At 45.7% G+C, this 20,404-nt stretch overlaps 1 protein-coding gene and 1 pseudogene across 1 annotated transcript; both read left to right on the top strand.

Annotated features, from left to right (window-relative positions):
• The first annotated feature begins 8,335 nt into the window (after positions 1-8,335).
• LOC147987935 (uncharacterized) lies at positions 8,336-9,949 on the top strand. The gene is made up of 3 exons (XM_087545520.1): positions 8,336-9,028; positions 9,124-9,309; positions 9,393-9,949. Exons 1-3 carry the CDS (start codon positions 8,504-8,506, stop codon positions 9,693-9,695), a joined length of 1,014 nt encoding a protein of 337 aa, XP_087401646.1. The 5' UTR covers positions 8,336-8,503; the 3' UTR covers positions 9,696-9,949.
• Positions 9,950-15,758: 5,809 nt separating this feature from the next.
• LOC147987934 (uncharacterized) lies at positions 15,759-17,135 on the top strand (annotated as a pseudogene).
• Positions 17,136-20,404: the final 3,269 nt, after the last annotated feature.

Raw genomic sequence — 20,404 nt, 5'->3', positions numbered from 1 at the left:
CTTGTGGTTACCCCAAAACTTTCAGGGCAAGCTTCGGCCAGCTACCGGGGAGGTTAGAAAGATTGCAATTTTCTTTGCAAACTCTCTAGAGATCTCCGAACCTGTACGAAACATGTCTGGAGCTTCCATGGGCCGGAACTTTCGGGGTGCCTGAGACTTCTGGGGGCCAGAACTTTTGTGGCTGGGTCTGGCCAGCTTCCAAGGCATCCAAAGTAGTTACACATTAGTGTCAACTCTCTGGAAATCTCGGAACCTGGCGGAACTTCCGGGGTCGCAGAATACACATGGTAATGGTTGGATTTGAGCTAAGGATATAAATAGTCTTCTTCTTCCTCACGAAGAACTTGACGACCCCATTTCTCTCTCCTAGATTTTTAGAACTTGATTTCTTCGAGATCTCCCTCCCTGGCCACCCAAAGATCTTGATCTTTTGGGGAGTGAGGAAGTGCCCGATCTACACATTCACCAAAGCAAAGCTCACTCTCCCTTGTTTTCGTGATGCATCTTGTTACTCTTGAAGGTTGAAGACTCATAGGCGGTAGTGGCTGCTCCGGTGAGGATCGACTATTGTGATTGGCCGCAAAAAGTTTGTGGAGGTTTGGAGGTCAACTCATGGTCTACCACTAGTGGCTAAAAATCACATTCGTTGTGTATCTCAAGAAAAATAGGGTGAGCCTTCGTGGTAACACAAATCCATAAAGCGGTGAATAGCTTCCCTCTAAGAAAGTGAACAATCGGATACATCCTCGTCTCCGGAGTTTCGGCTATCACTAACACCGGCTCCTTACTTATGGTCACTTATTGTTTATCACTTGCTATATCATATTGTGTTGTTTTAGTTTCTACATATTATTGTTACCATCCTTGCTACAAACTTGCAATTGTTAGGCACACATTTATATTCCGGTTTTGTCTAAAATTGTCACTTAGTAGTTATTAATCAATTTAGCTATATGTAAGTCACCTAAAAAATAAATTTGGGGCAATTGTTAAGTCATTGATGACTGCTTTGGGATTCGTGTCTTTTTGCTTTTTTCCTGTTGTGTTTTCCGTCAAGTTTTGGGCTGCAATTTTCGAATGACCAATGTTTGGGTCAGTTGGTTTTTTTATTGGATTGAAGCCCATTTCGTGTTTCCTGTGTCCAGCTTAGAGCATCTCTAGCAGACCCCTTAAAATCGCAAACTGCAAAACTGGGATACATGTCGAAAAAAGTGCATTTTAAGGGTTCGTTTTAGCTACGGCCGAACAGATACTGTAAAACAAACTCTAAAACTGGAATAAAGAGCTCCTTCCTCTAGTCCGGAAGCTGCCGCCTCTTCCTCCAGCCAGCCGTGCCGGCCACGCCGGCCGCGCCCAACCCCGTCAGCCGTGCCCCATCGCCCGTCGGTCGCGCCCCGTCCCTGTCGGCCGTGCCCCTTCACCGCGCCGGCCGCGCCGGCCACGCCCCGTTGCCTCCGTCGTCCGCGCCCAACCTTGCTGGCCACGCCCCATCGCCTCCGTCGTCTGTGCCTTGCTTTATTGCCAGCTGAGTCGTGCCCCTTTACCTACCGCGTCGGGAGGATTCCGGCGGCCAGGCTAAGGTCATGGGAGGCCACGGCGATGTCGAGCTCGTCCAATTTGAACCGCTTACGATCGATTGCGGCATCTAGCGGCCTTTTCCGATGTGCGGTGATGAATTCCGACGAGTTTAGGGCGGATTCCGGCAAACTCCGCGACGGCGTGTTTGCTCCGATGAGGTTTGACCGGTATACGGGGCCCCCTAGATTCGGCCTTCCAACCTCCAAAGATAAGGGTTTCGGGTGTGCATTTTCGGTGGCCCTTGAAAATTTTATGGGTTGGACCACTTTTACGGTTTCTGTTCTGGACACTTTTTTCGACCAAAATTGTAAACCGCAAAAATTATAAGGGTTTGACCACTTATACAGGGTCTGCTAGAGGGGCGATGCTATTCCCCGCGCGCACGCTGGAACGATCGGTTTCCGACAGGCGCAAATCTTTCCTGTTTTGGTTAATTGAGAGGGGAAAGTGCCACGCGCCCGGGCCCCCACCGTTGGAATCAGGGGGGGGGGGAGAAAAGATTAGGATTGAGCGTTGTAGCGGTCGGTCGCGCAGGAGTGAAACCGCTGCTAGAGATGCTCTTATGGGTTGACATGTTTCTTTTTTTTCTGTTCGTATGCCTCTTTCCTTTTTCTTTTTCTTAGTCTATTTTATGGGTATTTTTTAGGATGTTGGCTGGGCGTAAAAATGTATACAAGCAACCACTATATAACATGTGTATAAATTAGATTAGAATGTAAATATTACACTATTACACATTTATTCCTTACATATTTAAAAGTGCAAAGTTGTGTGCAAGTTTTTGTTTTTATTTTCTTCTTCTTAAAGAATAATACCAATACCACTAATTTATTCTATCATAAAATTTTCATTATTTTGATTATTGTTTTGTTTTATTTTCTTTCTTCTTAAGGTTGATACCAATGCCATTAATTAATTCATTATTAGGAAACCCTTTTTTAATATTTCACTATTATATGCTTATTCTTGCATACTATAAAAATTACAATTTTTGTTTAAAAAAATTTCAAAAATTATTTTTATTTTTTTCATTTTCTTTCTTCTTAACGTGTAATACCAATGTCTCCAATTCATTATTTCTTAAGAAACTTCATTACATTATTTCAGTTTTCGTTTTTGTTTCATTTTACTTTTTCCCTTTAAGGGTAATACTCATGCAACTAAATCCACTCCATCTTAGAAACTTCATTTTTTTCGAAAATCACTATTTTTTGTGTATTCTTGCATCTTATTAAAAAGCGCAATTTTTTTGTAAATTGTGTGTAATTTTTTCATTTTTTATTGTTTCATTTACTTTTTGCTTAAAGGGTAATACCAATACCAGTAATACATTATTTCTTAGACAACTTCAGTATTCTGATTTTTTTAGTTTTCATTTCATTTTTTTCTTCTAAAAGGGTAATACCAAAGCCAACAATTCATTCTAACTTAGAAGTACTTTATTATTGTGATTTAATTGTATTTTTATGTATTTTTTTGGCTTAATGGTTATACCAATCCCATTAATTCATTCTTCTTATGAAACTTAAATTTTGTGTGAAAATTCCACTATTCTATGATTGTTCTTGCATATGGTACAAAAGTGTGATTTTGTGTAAATTGTGTGCAAATTTTGTGAATGTTTATTTTATTAAAAATATTTCTTTTAAAGGGTAATATAAATGGCACTAATTTATTCTTCCTTAGAAAATGTCATTATTTTGAAAAAAAATGTTCTTACTTATTTTGTTTCTTCTCTAAGGATAATACCAATGCCATCAATTAATTCTTTCTTTAGGAATATTATTAGCAGAAAATCTATTATTATATGCTTATACTTGCATATTATAAAAAAGCATAATTTCTATGTAAATTGTAAGCTATTTTTGTCATTTTTTGTTTTTTATTGGGTAATACCAATACCACGAATTCATTCTACCTTAGAAAACTAGATTTTTTATATATTATTTTTCTTTCTGCTTTAAGGGAATATGAATGCAACCAATTCATTCCTTCTTAGCAAACTTCTGTTTTGCAAAAATTCCACTAGCGTGTCTATTCATGTATATTATAAAACAACGCAATTTCGGTGTAAATTGTATGCAAATTTATTAGTATTTGTTTTAATTTTATTTCACTCTATTATTCTTAAAGGGTAACACTAATGCCACTAATTCATTTTTATTAGAAAACTTCATTATTTTGATTTTATTTTAGTTTTTTCTTCATTATATGCTTATTATCGCGTATTATAAAAGTGCAGTTTTTGTGTAAATTTTGTCATTATTTTATTGCGTATTATAAAAAAGTGTAATTTATGTGTAAGTTTTGTCATTATTTTTTCTAGTTTTTGCAAAACGTTTTTCTTAGTCATTTGCTCTATACCAGCGTTATTTCTCATTGCATCTAGATTGTATATATACTGTAGCATGTGATGGAACCGAACTACTTTGTTCTGCCCGCATGTGAACTGCAAAGGTCAAAGCACGAAGTCCGTCTCACTCTTGACTCTCTCTCTCTCTCTCATTAAATTTCTATGCCATGCATACACAACACAGTTTCTCTCACGAGGTCTTTCTCTCTTATTAAATCTCTGACATGCAACACAACACCATCTCTCTCAAAAGCCAGCGCTCTCTCTCCTCGCGCTTTCTTCCTCTAAGAGCATCTACAACCGGACTTGACAAATTCGGCTCCTCAAACGCCCGGGGACGCATCCGGGCACGTCCGCAGGCATTGACCGGGCATCCTTTAAATGTTGCGCCGCACATCCACATACCGCAAATTTCGATCCTTAAATTCATGCAATCCATACACGTCAATCATATGATACAAACTGTCCGAATGCCACATTGCGAGTGGTCACGATAGGATGCGGCTCCACATACTCCTTTTGCTCGTGGTACTCCTTTCAAATCTTCGTCCAATAGGTGTTCCCCTTTTGCTCGGTGCCGCATATTGGATCCATCATTGTGGCCAACCAAGCTTTGACCAACAAGATGTCCTCAAATCTTGAGGATGCCAGACCTCTTGCCTTCGGCGTCTTGGTCTTCTTTTTTGTGCTTGGATTGGGATCGGATGTTGTCCCAACTTCAAATGCGGTGGTGACCTTCAATTCATACTCCATTTCGGTCGGTTCTTCATTATCATTGATCATGTTCGATAAGAACGCCTCCTACATGATTCAAATTTGCAAGCATTCATCATGAGCAAATAAACTAGTGGTCTATGCTAAAATATGATCGGACAAGAATAAAGAAAATGTACCGACTCTTGTTTGGTCATTCCGTCGAACATGTTGAGGGCAGCCCGGGCACTGCCGGAGCCCGTGCTCATCCGCGCCTGGATGAGTTGCGGTGAGTCACACATGTCGACTGCTGGCATCTACGCGGGCGGAGAGCTCTCCGGAATGGCCCAGCCGGCGCTCGGATCATCTTGTGTCCCAAAGGGGGCAGACAGCGTAATCCGCGTAGGCGCTCAGACGGAAGGGGTGCGGGGATCCGGGCGTGGCGTATGAGACAACTTCTCCACCACGTCTGAACCTCCCTGCGCCGCTGCTGCCGCCTCCCTCTCTTGCTGCCGGCGTTGCCGCAACTTGCGGGCGACGTTCTCCGCCTTGCAAGTCACCGACGACGACACATACCTCCCACAGATGAGGCGGACCGCGTCTCCGTCGCGGTGGTGTGGCTCGGGCTAGACGACATCCGCGCGGTGGATCGGGACCGGAGGTGAAGATTGGGAGCAAGGGTGGAGGTCGGCGAGGGTTCGGGCGCGGGAATGGTTGGAGGGTGGCAGGAGGAGGAGAAAGGGTTTGGTGAATTTGGTGCAATTTGGAGTGGAGTTGGGCTGTCGGGTCCGACGTAACGAGTGTGCCCGGGCACCCCATATCCGCACCATATTTGGGTTGGATATGGGGTGCCGGTCAACCCGGGCGTTTGAGGGCCGTTTGAGATGTCCGTCTGGGTCAAAAAATCGTGACCGGACGGCCTGCCCGGTCGTTTGAAACAGGTTTGAGGGGTCCGGTTGTAGATGCTCTAAGGACTGTTGTTACGGATGGATGTATCAAATTATGATTGGAGATTAGGGGGAGAGTGGCCCACAAGTGAAAATTAAGGGGATGAGGTAATTGGTGGGAGGGTTTTCTGCAAGACCAATCCGTATTTGATTGTCCGTGAACGTATCATTTTTGCCGACAGACAGGTGTGCACAGTAGCGCGAGTTTTTGTCAAGGCAGGGAAAGATCAGGTGCAGGTATGCTGTGGGTGTGTTGGCAGGAAGGGTTCTGGTGGCACGAGGCCTTGCGTGGTTGCATGTGGAAAGACAAGAAAAACCAATCAATCAGCTGGACAACGTGGCTGAGAGTGCAATGCGCTCTCTCTTTTATTTAATTTTATTCTGCCTTTTGATTTTGTTATTATATTCATGTGTAGTGCTCGACGGTGATATCTGCCAACTCTGAAATTCTGTGCTAGTAGTACTATCAAGCACATATGTTCCATGCGGTGGTTGTTGCTCTTACTCGTATCCTCTGCTCGTCAAAGTCGAAAACCCATTCTGTCGGTTCGTTTCTGTTCTGTTGAACCGACTGTTCTGAGGTCTGAATCCATGCTAGTCCTGACCGGTTGTTGCTGGTCAACCGTGCATACATCCACCATGAGTACCAACACACGGTAGCAAAAATGCTCCACCATACACTCTGAGATCAGCTCAGCTGAGATCATGATGTTTACTTGTGCCGTTTTGCTAATCATTAGGTGCCTGGATTTTTTTCCCGCGTCAGTCAGTCGCTTTTGAGCAAGATCGAAGACGGGGGGGACGCGACGAGCGGCAGTGAGGATTGTCGACCCTGGAGAGTCCGAACCTAGACCTTATTGGAAATGGGGGCGTCGCTGCGAGACGTCGTCGGAGAAGACAAGGAAGAGGGTTGACTGATGCGGTTGGGGAGAGTGGGCTGCCGTCGTCGGAAAAGGACATGAGATGGGGAGATGGGTTTTAGAGGGATGACCCGGGTGGCGGCAACACAGTGGTGGGAGGCGGTTTAGGGAGGGGATGGCGTGGAGGCGAGGCGCAAACGGAAGCGCCACTGACCACGGAGGGCGGGAGCAAACAATCCGCCCGGCATCGATTGGCGACGGGGGAAAGGAAGAAGTAGAACCGTGGGCAGGCTACGGTGTCCGTAGGATGAAGATGCAATGGTCTAGAATAGCGACTAATGTGTTTTTTCTTCAAGTACCGACACAAACTATTGTGCAGTTGAGACACTTGGAACAAGGGGCTTGAGTCAACTGGGTTCATACGTGTGTCCTTCCGGGAGCGAAGTAACCGGTGCCCTGGCTATCAGATTTAGGTCCGGAGGTGGAGGCCACTCACTTAAACGTTCATAGCTGCTGAGGCATATATAGATGCATGCCAGACGAGCGAGGAGAAAGGGCAATGATGGCATGGGTGCAACCCAATCTCACGAGGATCCCGTACTTAAGAGCAGTGATCTAAACGCTCTTATACTATTACAAGAGAAAGTACTCCTTCCGTTCCAAATTATTTGTCGCAGAAATGAATGTATCTAGAACTAATAGTTCTAGATACATTCATTTCTGCGACAAATAATTCGGAACGGAAGGAGTACTTACTAAGCTAAGCACATACAGTATGCCACTTGTGAGCTCAAAAAACAGTGGACAGACACACAGACAAGGCGTACGTAGGTATTACCGCAATGGTTGCTTGTGGAGCTGGAGATTCCATCCTTGTTGGTGGCTTCTTGTTTCTTTCTGCTACAAGGAGTTGGGGAATGCTTTTCTTTGCGGTAGGTGTTGTGGCCGTTTCTTTTTGATCCATTGGTTCATGTGGAATGCTTGCAGGGTAATTCTGTACAAGTAGTACGTACTAGAAGTATTATTAAGCGCATACGGAGTAGTACTACACATGTTCCATGTGGTGGTTGGCGTGCACGCTGCATCAAATATACTCTGACCGGCCATGCTCCTGCTCCCAAGGCCACAACCGACCGTGTCGGTCGGTTCATTTCAACTCTGTTCTCTACTCTGTGATGCTGAACTCTGAATTGATGGCACTGTTGTAGGTTAACCAGGCGTGCCGAACTGTCGTCATGTACTTGCTCTGTTTCAAAATAAATGCCGTCGTGGTTCAGTATAAAGTTGTACTAAATCAGCGACACTTGTTCGTCCAATTGTCATGTCCAAAACAGATGAGCAGGAAACATCCTTTTTTCTGTGCTTGTGTGCTAGCTCGGAGTTGGTGATTCTGCAAGGTTTTCACAGGAACCATTTGTGAAAGAAGCAGGCGAACGGACCGAGGATACAAGACCCAAGGTACTTGCCATGTCAACCTCAGATTCAGGACCGGACCAGAGGCGGTGAACAGTGGAGTGAGTGTTGAGAGAGATGCATCTGCATGCAAGGAGACAGGCGGCCGCTGTGTACCTACGGCCTGCGCGTGAGTGAGCTGAGCTGGTGCGCACGCAATTGGGCGTCGGTGTCGTCCGTCCACCTCCAATGCCAGCCCCGCATCGCCTGTCCCGTCCTCTTCCTCCTCCCTCCCTCGCGCCGCAACCGACGAATCCTCCCCCAGACTCCCACATGGCCTCTCACATCACATGCACCTACCATAACCAATTTACTATCAATCAATCCCTAACCTCCTCCTCTCGCTTTCTCTAATCACGCACTAATCAATCGAGCGAAAGTGAAGCCTCAACGCACCACTCTCCCTCCCGGTAAGTCCACTGCACCGACGGTTTCATCCAATCCAACTACCGCGCTCGCTCGCTCGCACTCCCCTTTTCTTTAGTGAGCTGCCGTGCAGCTCCGCCACCCACATCAAAGCTCACCCCATCTCCTCCTTCCTCCCTCCTCCCCTGCTCGCCACTCTGCTCTGCTCAACCAAGCAGATCCAAGCAGCAGCAGCAGCAGCAGAGGCGGCCAGGATGCACGCCAAGACGGACTCGGAGGTGACGAGCCTGGCTCCATCCTCCCCGGCGCGCTCCCCGCCGCGCGCGGCCAACAACAACGCCGGCTCCGGCGGGGGCGGGGGCGTGATGCGCGGCTCGGTGTACTACGTGCAGAGCCCGTCGCGGGACTCGCACGACGGGGAGACCACCACCAAGGGGGCCACGTCGGTGCACTCCACGCCCGCGCTCAGCCCCATGGCCTCGCCCCGCCACTCCCACTCCTCCGTCGGCCGCGACTCCTCCTCCAGCCGCTTCTCCCGCGGCGCCCACCACAAGGACAAGTCGGCGGGGCGCAAGGGCGCGCCGCCCGGGAAGGGGTGGCAGGAGATCGGGGTCATCGAGGAGGAGGGGCTGCTCGACGAGGAGGACCAGCGCCGCCCCATGCCCAAGCGCTGCAAGTACTGCCTCATCTTTGTTGGTGGATTTGCGGTGCTCTTCACCTTCTTCGCCCTCGTCCTCTGGGGCGCCAGCCGCTCCCAGAAGCCGCAGATCGCCATGAAGGTACCTTTCTTTCTCTCTTCTTGCTTGCTTGCTTGCTTGGTGAGATTGGATCTGGAGCTGACGGGTGATTTTGGTGGAAATGAAACGAAAAACAGAGCATCACTTTCGAGAACTTCATCATCCAGGCGGGCACGGACGCGTCGCTGGTGCCGACGGACATGGCCACCACCAACGCCACCGTCAAGTTCACCTACAAGAACACCGGCACCTTCTTCGGCATCCACGTCACCGCCGACCCCTTCACTCTCTCCTACTCCCAGCTCAACCTCGCCGCCGGAGACGTAAGCCTTCCATCTCTTTCTTCCTTCCTTCCCATCTGGATCTCCAGATCCAAGAACGAAACTGACCACATCTGTGTGTGCAGCTCAAGAAGTTCTACCAGGGACGGAGCGGGCGGCGGACGGCGAGCGTGAACGTCAAGGGGAACAAGGTGCCGCTGTACGGCAGCGGGCCGACGCTGATGGCGCAGCCGGCGGGGGGCAAGGGCGGCGCCGGCAAGGTGATCCCGGTGCCGATGGTGCTGCGGACGACGGTGCGGTCGCAGGCCTACGTGCTGGGGGCGCTGGTGAAGCCCCGCTTCACCAAGGAGGTGGAGTGCAAGGTGGTGATGAACCCCGCCAAGCTCAACAAGCCCGTCTCGCTGGAGAAGGCCTGCAAATACTCATGATCTCTACTCATCATCCATCCATCAATTGGTTGGTTGATTGATCAATTGATTGAGTAATCGAATCAATTGGTTGATCGGTTGATGAGTGAATTGGTCTTCTTCTTTTTTCTCTGTGCATTTTGCTCACGTATGCCTCTTCTTTTTGTGTATCTATATATATATGTTGCCACTATAAATTATTAAGTTTTGTATCGCCGTGGTGGCTGTGACAGTGATGGACCAACAACAGTGGAGTGATTCTTTTTGGCGTTGCATTGATCTCTTTCTTATTTGTTCTTGTAATTATATGTGTTGTTTGCCAATGCAAAGCAAACGAAAGATATGATATGAGACCATGTCACTGCTAGTTATTGGGAGTTTTTCCTCTCCTTTTCTATCCAACAAGTTGTTGCTCCATTTGCAATCATCAAGCGAGAAAAACACCCGAGCAACATCGTGTTTGTTAACCAAAAATGCTAGTAATTACTCTTCAAGATTGAAGGACTCTACACTGCGGAATGCAGCCCTTGACGATAACATTTCTTCTAAGCAAGTTTTCAGTCATGGCCTGTTTTACAAATGCCGATACACGATGCGCACCGGAAGGCCATGGCTTCCCTCACTATGCTTGTGTGTTGGGTTGTTTGGAACGAGACAAATGCTAGAGTGTTTAGAAACAAGCCCACGCCTCCCTTCTACATCCTCAAGCTCATCCAGGACGAGGCGAAACTATGGATAGCTAAAGGGGCTAGGCATCTGAGTGTCATCATGCCACGAGAGTAGTCCTACTTTTTTTTGGTGGTGTTGTATCTTCTCTGACGGGCTATATTGTGGAGCTGACGTATTGCACTACGAACTCTATTTCTCTCCTCGTTAATGAAGGAGGCAAACCTTTTGCCTCGGTTAAAAAAAAGTTTTCAGTCATGAGGACTTGCTCCAGACCGGTAAGCTCGCGAACTTGGTTCCAGGTTCGAGCTCAGCTCGTTTAGGTCTCAATTTGAGCTCGAACGTATCATACAACCATATACTAGGGTGAGCGCTCATAAGGCTTTTCAAAACTACCGAGCTAAGCCAACCTTGTGCAGATTTGGTCTTATGCAATGTCTTCAAGGAAGTCAAGTGGAACCGTTGAGATCTAAAAATTGATCTTGAGATAACGATTTACACTAACCATGATTTTCTTTTACTTTTATAATGGATATGTTGTTTATTTTTGTGTCATTTTGGTAATCAGATGTATTTTGATTGCTTAATCAATAAAGTATGCTCTTTTTCTGGAAAGGTTCTACTCCCTCCGTTCCTTGATATAAGGTGTATAGATTTTTTAGAAAAAGTTCTAAATATAAGGTGTCTTGCATTGCACCACTCGTTTGAATATTTTTTTAGGGATTTGATTACATTTACTTATATTAGGCAAACTTCTCTATTTTCTCATGTCAATTAGTCAGGTGTAATCTCGCCCAAAACTTGTGAAATTTTCACTCCACGTGTGTTCTTTAATTTTCGTGCCAAAAACTATACAGCCTATATTTAGGAACGGAGGGAGTATAATGTTTTGGTGCAATGCAATTTTGTAAATAAGTTAGTGAATTTAAAAAGCATGCTGGTTAGGTTGGTTTTGATGGGATTGGTGTCGAGTGAGTTAAGGAGAGGCCAAGTGATTGGTATCCCCGGAATAGGTACATGGTTTATACAGGTCGCATTGTTTTCTAGAGACAATGAATGTAAAGATCTAGTGAAAATCTCTATAATTAAGATCAGAAGATGGTGGGTTGAAGGGCAGACTACTAGTTGACATTTCATCCAATCTAGAAGTATCACTCTGTTCACAACTAAAGTCGATAGTCTTGTACTCAAGAATTCTTTGACAATTTATTTGCAAGATGCACACACTCTAAAGATTCTAACAAGTTTTATAGATATCTCATGATCTTATATGAAAAGATACAAACATACGCACAATGTGATAAATATAGGCTTTTTCCGGTTCATAGCGAAATCCACTACAACTGTAGAGTTTCTTAAAACATCCAAAGTAAAAAAATGTTTGCACTAAAATATAGTTACATTGTAGCACCAGAAAATATATTTGTAATGATACATATTAAAATGGTATAATAAATATGTAGGCAATATAAATTAGTGAGTTAACATTATTCTTTTCTTATTGTACCTAAACAATATTATTAATCAAGATATAATATTGAATTATGTATAACAAAATAAAGAAGATATATTTAACGACCAGTAAGTTATCACAAAGTAAAAAAGTTCAATATAAATATTTGAGAACCAAGATTTTGGTTACTGAATGGGACATTTTTTTGAGGGGCATGGATGAACATGGTTATTACTAAATTCTGACAGCATGACTCCTGTATTTGCAATATATAATCATTTTGAACAACACATATAGCAACAAAAATTGGCCACATCACATATATCAATAGGACCAACATAGACATACGAGTGTTCATTAGCCACTACATTCCTGCTGAGTGACATTTGCCCTAACCAACGGTAATAGCCGGTTAACCTGCGCCATGGACGCCGGTGACGACCCACACCCCCACCATTCGTAGCTCGTTGTCGCCACCACCTTGGCCCTCCCCCATCCAACACAGACCATGCCGGAGGCTATAGGGTGCCCAGGTGAAGGTTGTGGAGTGGTGAGAGGTTGAGAGCACGAACGCGCTACCGTCAGAAAAAGAGCTAAGGGCGGATTGGCTGCCACCTTCGCTGTCTTACTGCCACTCAACAACCAAATTTCTTGCGGGAGCTTGATTTGGGGAAGAAATCTGGCTGTATGCCGCTCAGTTTGGTTCATTTTTATGTCTATGACTATGTGTAAGTAGTGACCAAGGTTGACTGGGCCGGGCCAGACAAATTCAAAGTGGTTGATATTATTTGCTCGATAAGCCCATTTATCAAGGGCATCGATAAACGTGGTTACCACTTCGTAGCTCAAAATTTCACTCGATTACCAAAACCTTGGCGAGAACACAAATTATTTTGATGTCCACTTTGTATGAGATCTCGTCAAAACACCCATTATGGATTTTAAGTTGAGCAGTTGTTTTGGTCCTCTAGTTACATCGGTGATTGCTGGTGCAGGAAAAGAGGGAATCACACCGCACCCGGTGGTATTCCATGTTGGTGGAAATAGGGGTGTGATACGTCTCCAACGTATCTATAATTTTTGATTGTTCCATGCTATTATATTATCAACCTTGGATGCTTTATATGCATTTATATGCTATTTTATATGATTTTTGGGACTAACCTATTAACCTAGAGCCCAGTGCCAGTTTCTGTTTTTTCCTTGTTTTAGGGTTTCGAAGAAAAGGAATATCAAACGGAGTCCAAACGGAATGAAACCTTCGGAAAAGTTATTTTTGGAAAGAAAGCAATACGGGAGACTTGGAGTGCACGTCAGGGGATCAACGAGGAAGCCACGAGGCAGGGGGCGCGCCCACCCCGTGGGCGCGCCCTCCACCCTCGTGGGCCCCTCGTGGCTCCCCTGATGTATTTCTTCCGCCTATATATATATCCATATACCTTAAAACGATCAGGCAGCACAATAGATCGGGAGTTTCGCCACCAGAAGCCTCCGTAGCCACCGAAAACCAATCTAGACCCGTTCCGGCACCCTGCCAGAGGGGGCAATCCCTCTCTGGTGGCCATCTTCATTATCCCGGTGCTCTCCATGACGAGGAGGGAGTAGTTCTCCCCCGGAGCTGAGGGTATGTACCAGTAGCTGTGTGTTTGGTCTCTCTCTCTCTCTCTCTCTCTCGTGTTCTTGATTTGGCACGATCTTGATGTATCGCGAGCTTTGCTATTATAGTTGGATCTTATGTTTCTTCTCCCCCTCTACTCTCTTGTAATGGATTGAGTTTCTCCTTAGAAGTTATCTTATCGGATTGAGTATTTAAAGATTTGAGAACACTTGATGTATGTCTTGTCGTGCGTATCTGTGGTGACAATGGGATATCACGTGATTCACTTGATGTATGTTTTGGTGATCAACTTGCGGGTTCCGCCCATGAACCTATGCATAGGGGTTGGCACATGTTTTCGTCGTGATTCTCCGGTAGAAACTTTGGGGCACTCTTTGAGGTTCTATGTGTTGGTTGAATAGATGAATCTGAGATTGTGTGATGCATATCATATAATCATACCCACGGATACTTGAGGTGACATTGGAGTATCTAGGTGATATTAGGGTTTTGGTTGATTTGTGTCTTAAGGTGTTATTCTAGTACGAACTCTAGGGCTGTTTGTGACACTTATAAGAATAGCCCAACGGATTGATTGGAAAGAATAACTTTGAGGTGGTTTCGTACCGTACCATAATCTCTTCATTTGTTCTCCGCTATTAGTGACTTTGGAGTGACTCTTTGTTGCATGTTGAGGGATAGTTATGTGATCCAATTATGTTATTATTGTTGAGAGAACTTGCACTAGTGAAAGTATGAACCCTATGCCTTGTTTCAACACATTGCAATACCGTTTACACTCACTTTTACCTTTAGTTACCTTGCTGTTTTTATAATTTCAGATTACAAATTACCTTTATCTACCATCCATATTGCACTTGTATCACCATCTCTTCGCCGAACTAGTGCACCTATACAATTTACCATTGTATTGGGTGTGTTGGGGACACAAGAGACTCTTTGTTATTTGGTTGCAGGGTTGCTTGAGAGAGACCATCTTCATCCTACGCCTCCTACGGATTGATAAACCTTAGGTCATTCACTTGAGGGAAATTTGCTACTGTCCTACAAACCTCTGCACTTGGAGGCCCAACAACGTCTACAAGAAGAAGGTTGTGTAGTAGACATCAAGCTCTTTTCTGGCGCCGTTGCCGGGGAGGTGAGTGCTTGAAGGTATATCTTTAGATCTTGCAATCGAGTGTTTTAGTTTCTTGTTTTATCACTAGTTTAGTTTATAAAAGAAAATTACAAAAAAATGGAATTAAGTTTGCCTCATACGCTTCATCTTTTTAATATCTTTCGTGAGTATGATGGAAAGAAAAATTGTGCCAAAGTGTTAGAAGAATAATGCATTAAAATGTTTGGCACTAAATATTTGAATGATGAGCATGATTGCAATGTTGTTAGTATGAATTCCTTGAATATCCTTGATACTAATGATATGCAAAGCCACAAGCTTGGGGAAGCTATGTTTGATGAAGATGATATTTCTTATCCCCCAAGTTTTGATGAGCAAATTTATTATGATAAAAGCCTGCCTCCTATTTATGATGATTATATTGATGAAAGTGGATTTGGAGAGGTCATGACTTTGTTTTGTGATGAATCCACTATTTCGGAAGAGGTTCGAATTGATTATGAGAATAAAGTTGCTATCTATGATGATTATTGTGATGACTTGTATGCTATAAAGAATAATGATATCCATGAAACTTGTCATCATGATTTTAGTTTTCAATTGGATTATGCCTCACATGATAATTATTTTGTTGAGTTTGCTCCCACTATTCCGAATGAGAAGAATCTTGCTTCTGTGGAGAGTAGCAAATTTTCTATGCTTGTAGATCATGAAAAGAATGTTATTAAAATTCTTTGAGTGAAAAAGTTGATGCTCTTATGAAGTTGGTTTCTAATAAAAGTGATCCTATTGATCTTAATGATGTGCCTTTGTCTAATTTTATTGAGCAAAATACTGATGTCGTAGACGTGAATTTTGTTTCACAAAACAATTTTAATAACAATGCTTATAGAGGTAATTTTAATCCTAGACCTTTTCCGGGAAATTCCTCTAATAATTATGGTAATTCCTATGGTAATCCTTCTTATAATAATAATAATAATAATAATAATAATAATAATAGAAACACCTCTGATCTTGAGAATAATATTAAAGAATTTATCAATGCCCAAAACAATTTTAATACTACGATAGAAGAGAAGTTGAATAAGATCGATGATATGTCTAGAAGCATTGATAGAATTTCTCATGATGTAGAAAATCTCAAGATGAAATTTTTTTGTGCCTAAGGTTAAAGAATCAATTAAAGCTTTATATGTTTCTATGGATGAAAGTAAGAAAAGAACCGCTATGCTTAGAGCTAAAAGAGAATTTTTAGAAAGAGCGTTTTCTAGCGATTGCTTTCATAAAAATGAAGAAGATCTTAAAGGAAGAAGATGGAAAAGGAAGAGAAGTTCTTCGACAGCTACCGAGAAGGCACCGAATTCTCATCCCGCCGCGTTTCCTTCACGCAGCAGAGTAAGTCGACGCTAAACACCATTATATTTAGGCAACTAATTAATTATTTGAATGATTGTTCTCGGTTCGATAATACCTTTACAATGTGGTATATGCAATGAACACTTTCACTGTTTTTTTAGAAACACAGTACGAACACAGACACTCAGCGGTTTAATTGGATTGATTTGGTTAATTGTGCAACTACATTGAGCCCCATTCACGCATTGCATGCCGAGACGGGCGGGGTCAGCCTGCAAGTCTACTCTTTCAAGATCACCGAGATCATGTGTGGCCTGCGTTGGCCGCTCCAAGTGTATGGCGTCGTCCCCGCGCGAGACAACTCGGGCCGCAAGTGCAACATCATCTTTGATCGCCAAGGCACAATTCCCAAAAGCTCACCGCAGATGTATGTGCCCGTTTTATTATGTTTTCACTCTCCTTGTTTTCCTTGGTTTCCTCGTTTTTGCATGTGTCTTTGTTGATCGGTTTAGCGTCGGCGGTGAAGGATGTGTAATAATGATGTTGTTGTTGTTGCTTGTAGGATCCCTTTTTGCGCTTGGCCGGCCCATCTCGGGCAATTATGGCTCTGAGGCCCGTTGATTTTGAAGTCCAGCTAAAACTTAAGGGTGCGACAGAGTGTGAAGACAGATCACTGACGAACCGTAGAGAGCATTACATCGCTAGAACTAGTGCCAATGGTTTAGAAACCCTCACCTTTGAAAACTGCCTTTGCACGGCGGAGTTAAGCATGGAGGAACTTTCCGGTTCGGTCAGGCCACTTTCGTGAGCGTCCGCGTCGTCGGAGCCGGCCCATACCCTTTCCAACACGGAGGCCGGGTGGCCTGCTCCTCGCCAATTCACGAAGTAGTGCTCATGGATCCTCAAGGCAACATCGGGGAGGTTATCAACCCCCCTGACACCCAAGTCGTGCTGCTCGATTCTCATGATTCCGATTGCGGGCAAATGCCAATGGGCAAATATGGTTACCTCCATCTGTCAAGGCGCTTTGTTTCTGTTCAAGTGCGGAAGGAGAACTCCCGACAATACAAAGAAAGCCTTAAGGTTGTCTTTGAAGCCTACTAGGAGTCGGGCGGTATTGCGGCTCAAGCTCATGTCAAGATCAGGCCAAGGACTTGCAACATAAGTCAACACACTTGCGACCTCGGTGGCTCTAAGGTAGCGATTACCGTCGCTTGGTCAACCGTTGTTAGGATCGATTTATGTTAGTATAGTAGGAGTATATGTTTGATGGTGCTCTGGCCTGAATGTTATGGAGTATGACATTCTTTGCCCTGTTATGTTACCTCTATCTATTCCTGTTTTTCCAGTGTTTGTTTTTGTTCAAGTGAGTATTTGTCTATCTGTATCCCATTCCAACTACTTGTGCATCGACTATGAATTTTTCAAGTAACGTTCTGTGCTAGTATATTGCAAAAAGAAATGGTTATGTTGTGCGGAGTATTTACGTCTGATGAATTTTCAAGTTATGTTGTATGCCAACACTCACAGGAGAACAAAACTGCATCATGCATGCACAACACAGCACTTCCATAATTAAAGAATGTATCTTTCTTTGTAGTATGAACCACCCACGATGCGTCCAGAAAACCAATCTGCAGCACCAGATCATCTAACCGACAATGCCTCTGGTTGCCAGCTCCGACGTCACCTCGCCGATCGACCACGCAAATCGAAGTTTTATCGTGCGGAGGAGCAAAAATTTCCTCTTCTGAAACAGATTCTGATCATTCGGAGGGTTTCAGGTGGGGAGTGAGCCTGGCCGCCCTCTAGAAGCATGCTGCGGCTGCAGTAGGACCTCCGCGCCCGAACGAGCTGCGACGAGTCACATACGTCGACCGCCGGCATCTGCGTGGGCGAAAAGCTCTCCGGAATGGCCTAGCCTGCCGTCGAATCCTCCTCTATCCCAATGGGGTCAGACGACGTAATCCGAGTTGGCGCTTGGATGGAAGGGGCACGGGGATCCGGACACGGCGGAGGAGACAGTTGCTCCACCATGACCGAACCTTCTCGTTGCCGGTCTCGACGCAACTTTTGGACGACATTCTCCGCCTTGCAAGTCGCAGCCGACGAAAGGACGCCGACGGACGAGGCGAACTGTGACTCCGTCGCGGTGGGCTGGGTCGGGCTGTACAACTTCTCCGGCAGTGGATCGGGGATGGTTGTGAGGATTGTGAGCAAGGGTGAAGGACGTCGAGGGTCCGGGCATGGGAAAGGTTGGAGGGCGACGGGAGGAGGAGGAAGAGTTTGGTGTAATTTTCGGTGGGGTCGGGCTGCCAGGTCCGACGTGGCGCGCGCGCCCGGGCGCCTCATATTTGTCCGATATTTTGGCTGGATATACATGGTGCCAGTCAATCCAGGCGTTTGAGACCCGTCTAAGGAGCCCGTCTGGATCAAAAAAACATAACCGATTAGTGACCAGACGGCCCGCCCAGACGTATGACGCGGGTTTTAGGTGGCGAGATGTAGATCCTCCAAACGCTCGAAACAATGGATCACCACGGGAACGTATCGTGCACGACAAATTTTCTTTCTTTATTGCTTCGATCTGGTCTGTTTAGAGCCCCATCCCATAATACTAGCTAAGAGCATCTCCAACAGTCGCGCTAAATAAACGGCGCGCCACAAATTTGAGCTTAGCGCGCGCAACCGATATCCGGGCTCCAGCGAACGGACAATAAGCGCGCACACTGCATATAGAGTTGAGCGCGTGGTCCGAATCGCCATCGCACGCTGGTTATTTGGTGCGCCCGCTTCCGCGCGCCGCACTCTCTCCGCCGCGCCACCTTCGCCCCGCCCGCGCCGCCGCCGGCGAATTGACCTGATGGACGCCCGCGCCGGCACCCCCCTCATCCCTTCCTACACCCGCGACCCCTCCGCCGCCGCCGCCGCAAACCCTAGCGTGGGGAGCTTTGGCTTCGCCTCCGCCGGTGCTCCTCCATGCACATGTATTGCGCGCGGCCTTTTCATGCCGCCACGGATGACCTCGGCAGCGGGTGGCATCGCGCCGGCGCCCGCCGTGAAGCCACTGGCCCCCCTCTCGAAGCTCCCAAATGCGGTGCGGGCAAAGAATGGCAAGGTATCCACGAAGAAGAACAAGGCGGCGGACGGCTCCGGCTCCTCCATGTCGTCGAGGAAGAAGCTTGCAGGGCGTGCGACGAACGCGGCGGCTACCGAAGCGCCGGCGAGCTCACTTGTTGAGCCGGCGGCCGACACGCACAAGGTCTTCGATGAAATGCTCCAAAGGTATAAAATTTCGCCAACTTTTTTGTTGTTGTTGTTTTTTGAATGCATACATATAGATAGCTTATTTGCTTCGTTGTATATACTTTGTAGTTTCAACGATGCGGCATATATGTCAGCTATGGGTGTTGGCTCCAAAGACTCTCATTGGTCTCAAACCAATGACATGCATTTCGATGACCATGAGTTTGTGGTGGACGAGGATGGTGAGGGCATCGTCGACGCACCGAAAGGAAGAGGAGGCAACTACACCAATGATGAAGACGTCTTGCTGTGCAATACTTGGTTGCAAGTGTCGATGGATCCATCCGTTGGAGGTGATCAAAGTAGAGATGCATATTGGAATCGGATGAAGGAGCACTTTGATCTACACAACAAGAGTGGAGTTGACCGCTCGGAACGATCTCTTCGCTTCCAGTGGTCGACAATCAACCGAGATTGTCTAAAGTGGGCGGGCCCACAAAAGGCGGTTAACAAGTTGAACCCAAGTGGCACTAATGATACAGATAGGGTAAGTGCCATTTCATCCATGTTCATCATGCTTGTTCCTGGTGTTTGTAGTGCTAACTTGTTTTGTTTTTATGTAGTTCAATATTGCACAAAACTTGTTCAAAGGAGAGGAGAAGAAGAGCAAGAAGGGGAAGATCAAGAAAGGGAGACCATTTACCTTGCCTCATTGCTATGAAGCATTGAAGGATGATGAGAAATGGAAGAAGCGTGGTGATATCGATGATGTTGATGAGAGCAACAAACGCAGGTGAACTATTGATTTGGATGGTGATGATGAGGAGGCATCAAGTGATGACGGCAAGAGAAGCCCTACACCAAACTCGGTTTCATACTCGAAGCCAAAACGACCGGATGGGTGCAAGAAAGACGCAAAAGAAAAGAAAAGAAGGAAAGGAAATGATGAGCTAAAAAATGCTATGGAAGCTATTGTGAAGGCAAGAAAGGAAGCGAACGAGGTGAGGAAGATGGCAAGGAACCAAAATGCCGCGACCGAAGAGAGGAGGTTGGCGGCCGAGGAGAGGAGGGTGGCGGTCGAGGAGAGGAAGGTGGCATTGGAGGAGAGAAAGGTGGCCATGGAGGAGTGAGCTAGGTTGTTGGAATGGGAGAAGTACTTGTTCTTCATGGACACATCTACCCTCAATGAGGCGCAAAATAAGTACGTCATTCTTGTCCGTGAAGAAGTCTTGATCCAAAAAAGAGCCATGATTCGCGGTGGCATGTGCAGC

This window comes from Triticum urartu, chromosome 2A (assembly GCF_056163025.1).
Source record: "Triticum urartu cultivar PI428250 chromosome 2A, HENAU_Tu73, whole genome shotgun sequence".
Taxonomy (NCBI): Eukaryota; Viridiplantae; Streptophyta; class Magnoliopsida; order Poales; family Poaceae; genus Triticum; species Triticum urartu.
This window is presented reverse-complemented; position numbering and strand designations above follow the sequence as displayed.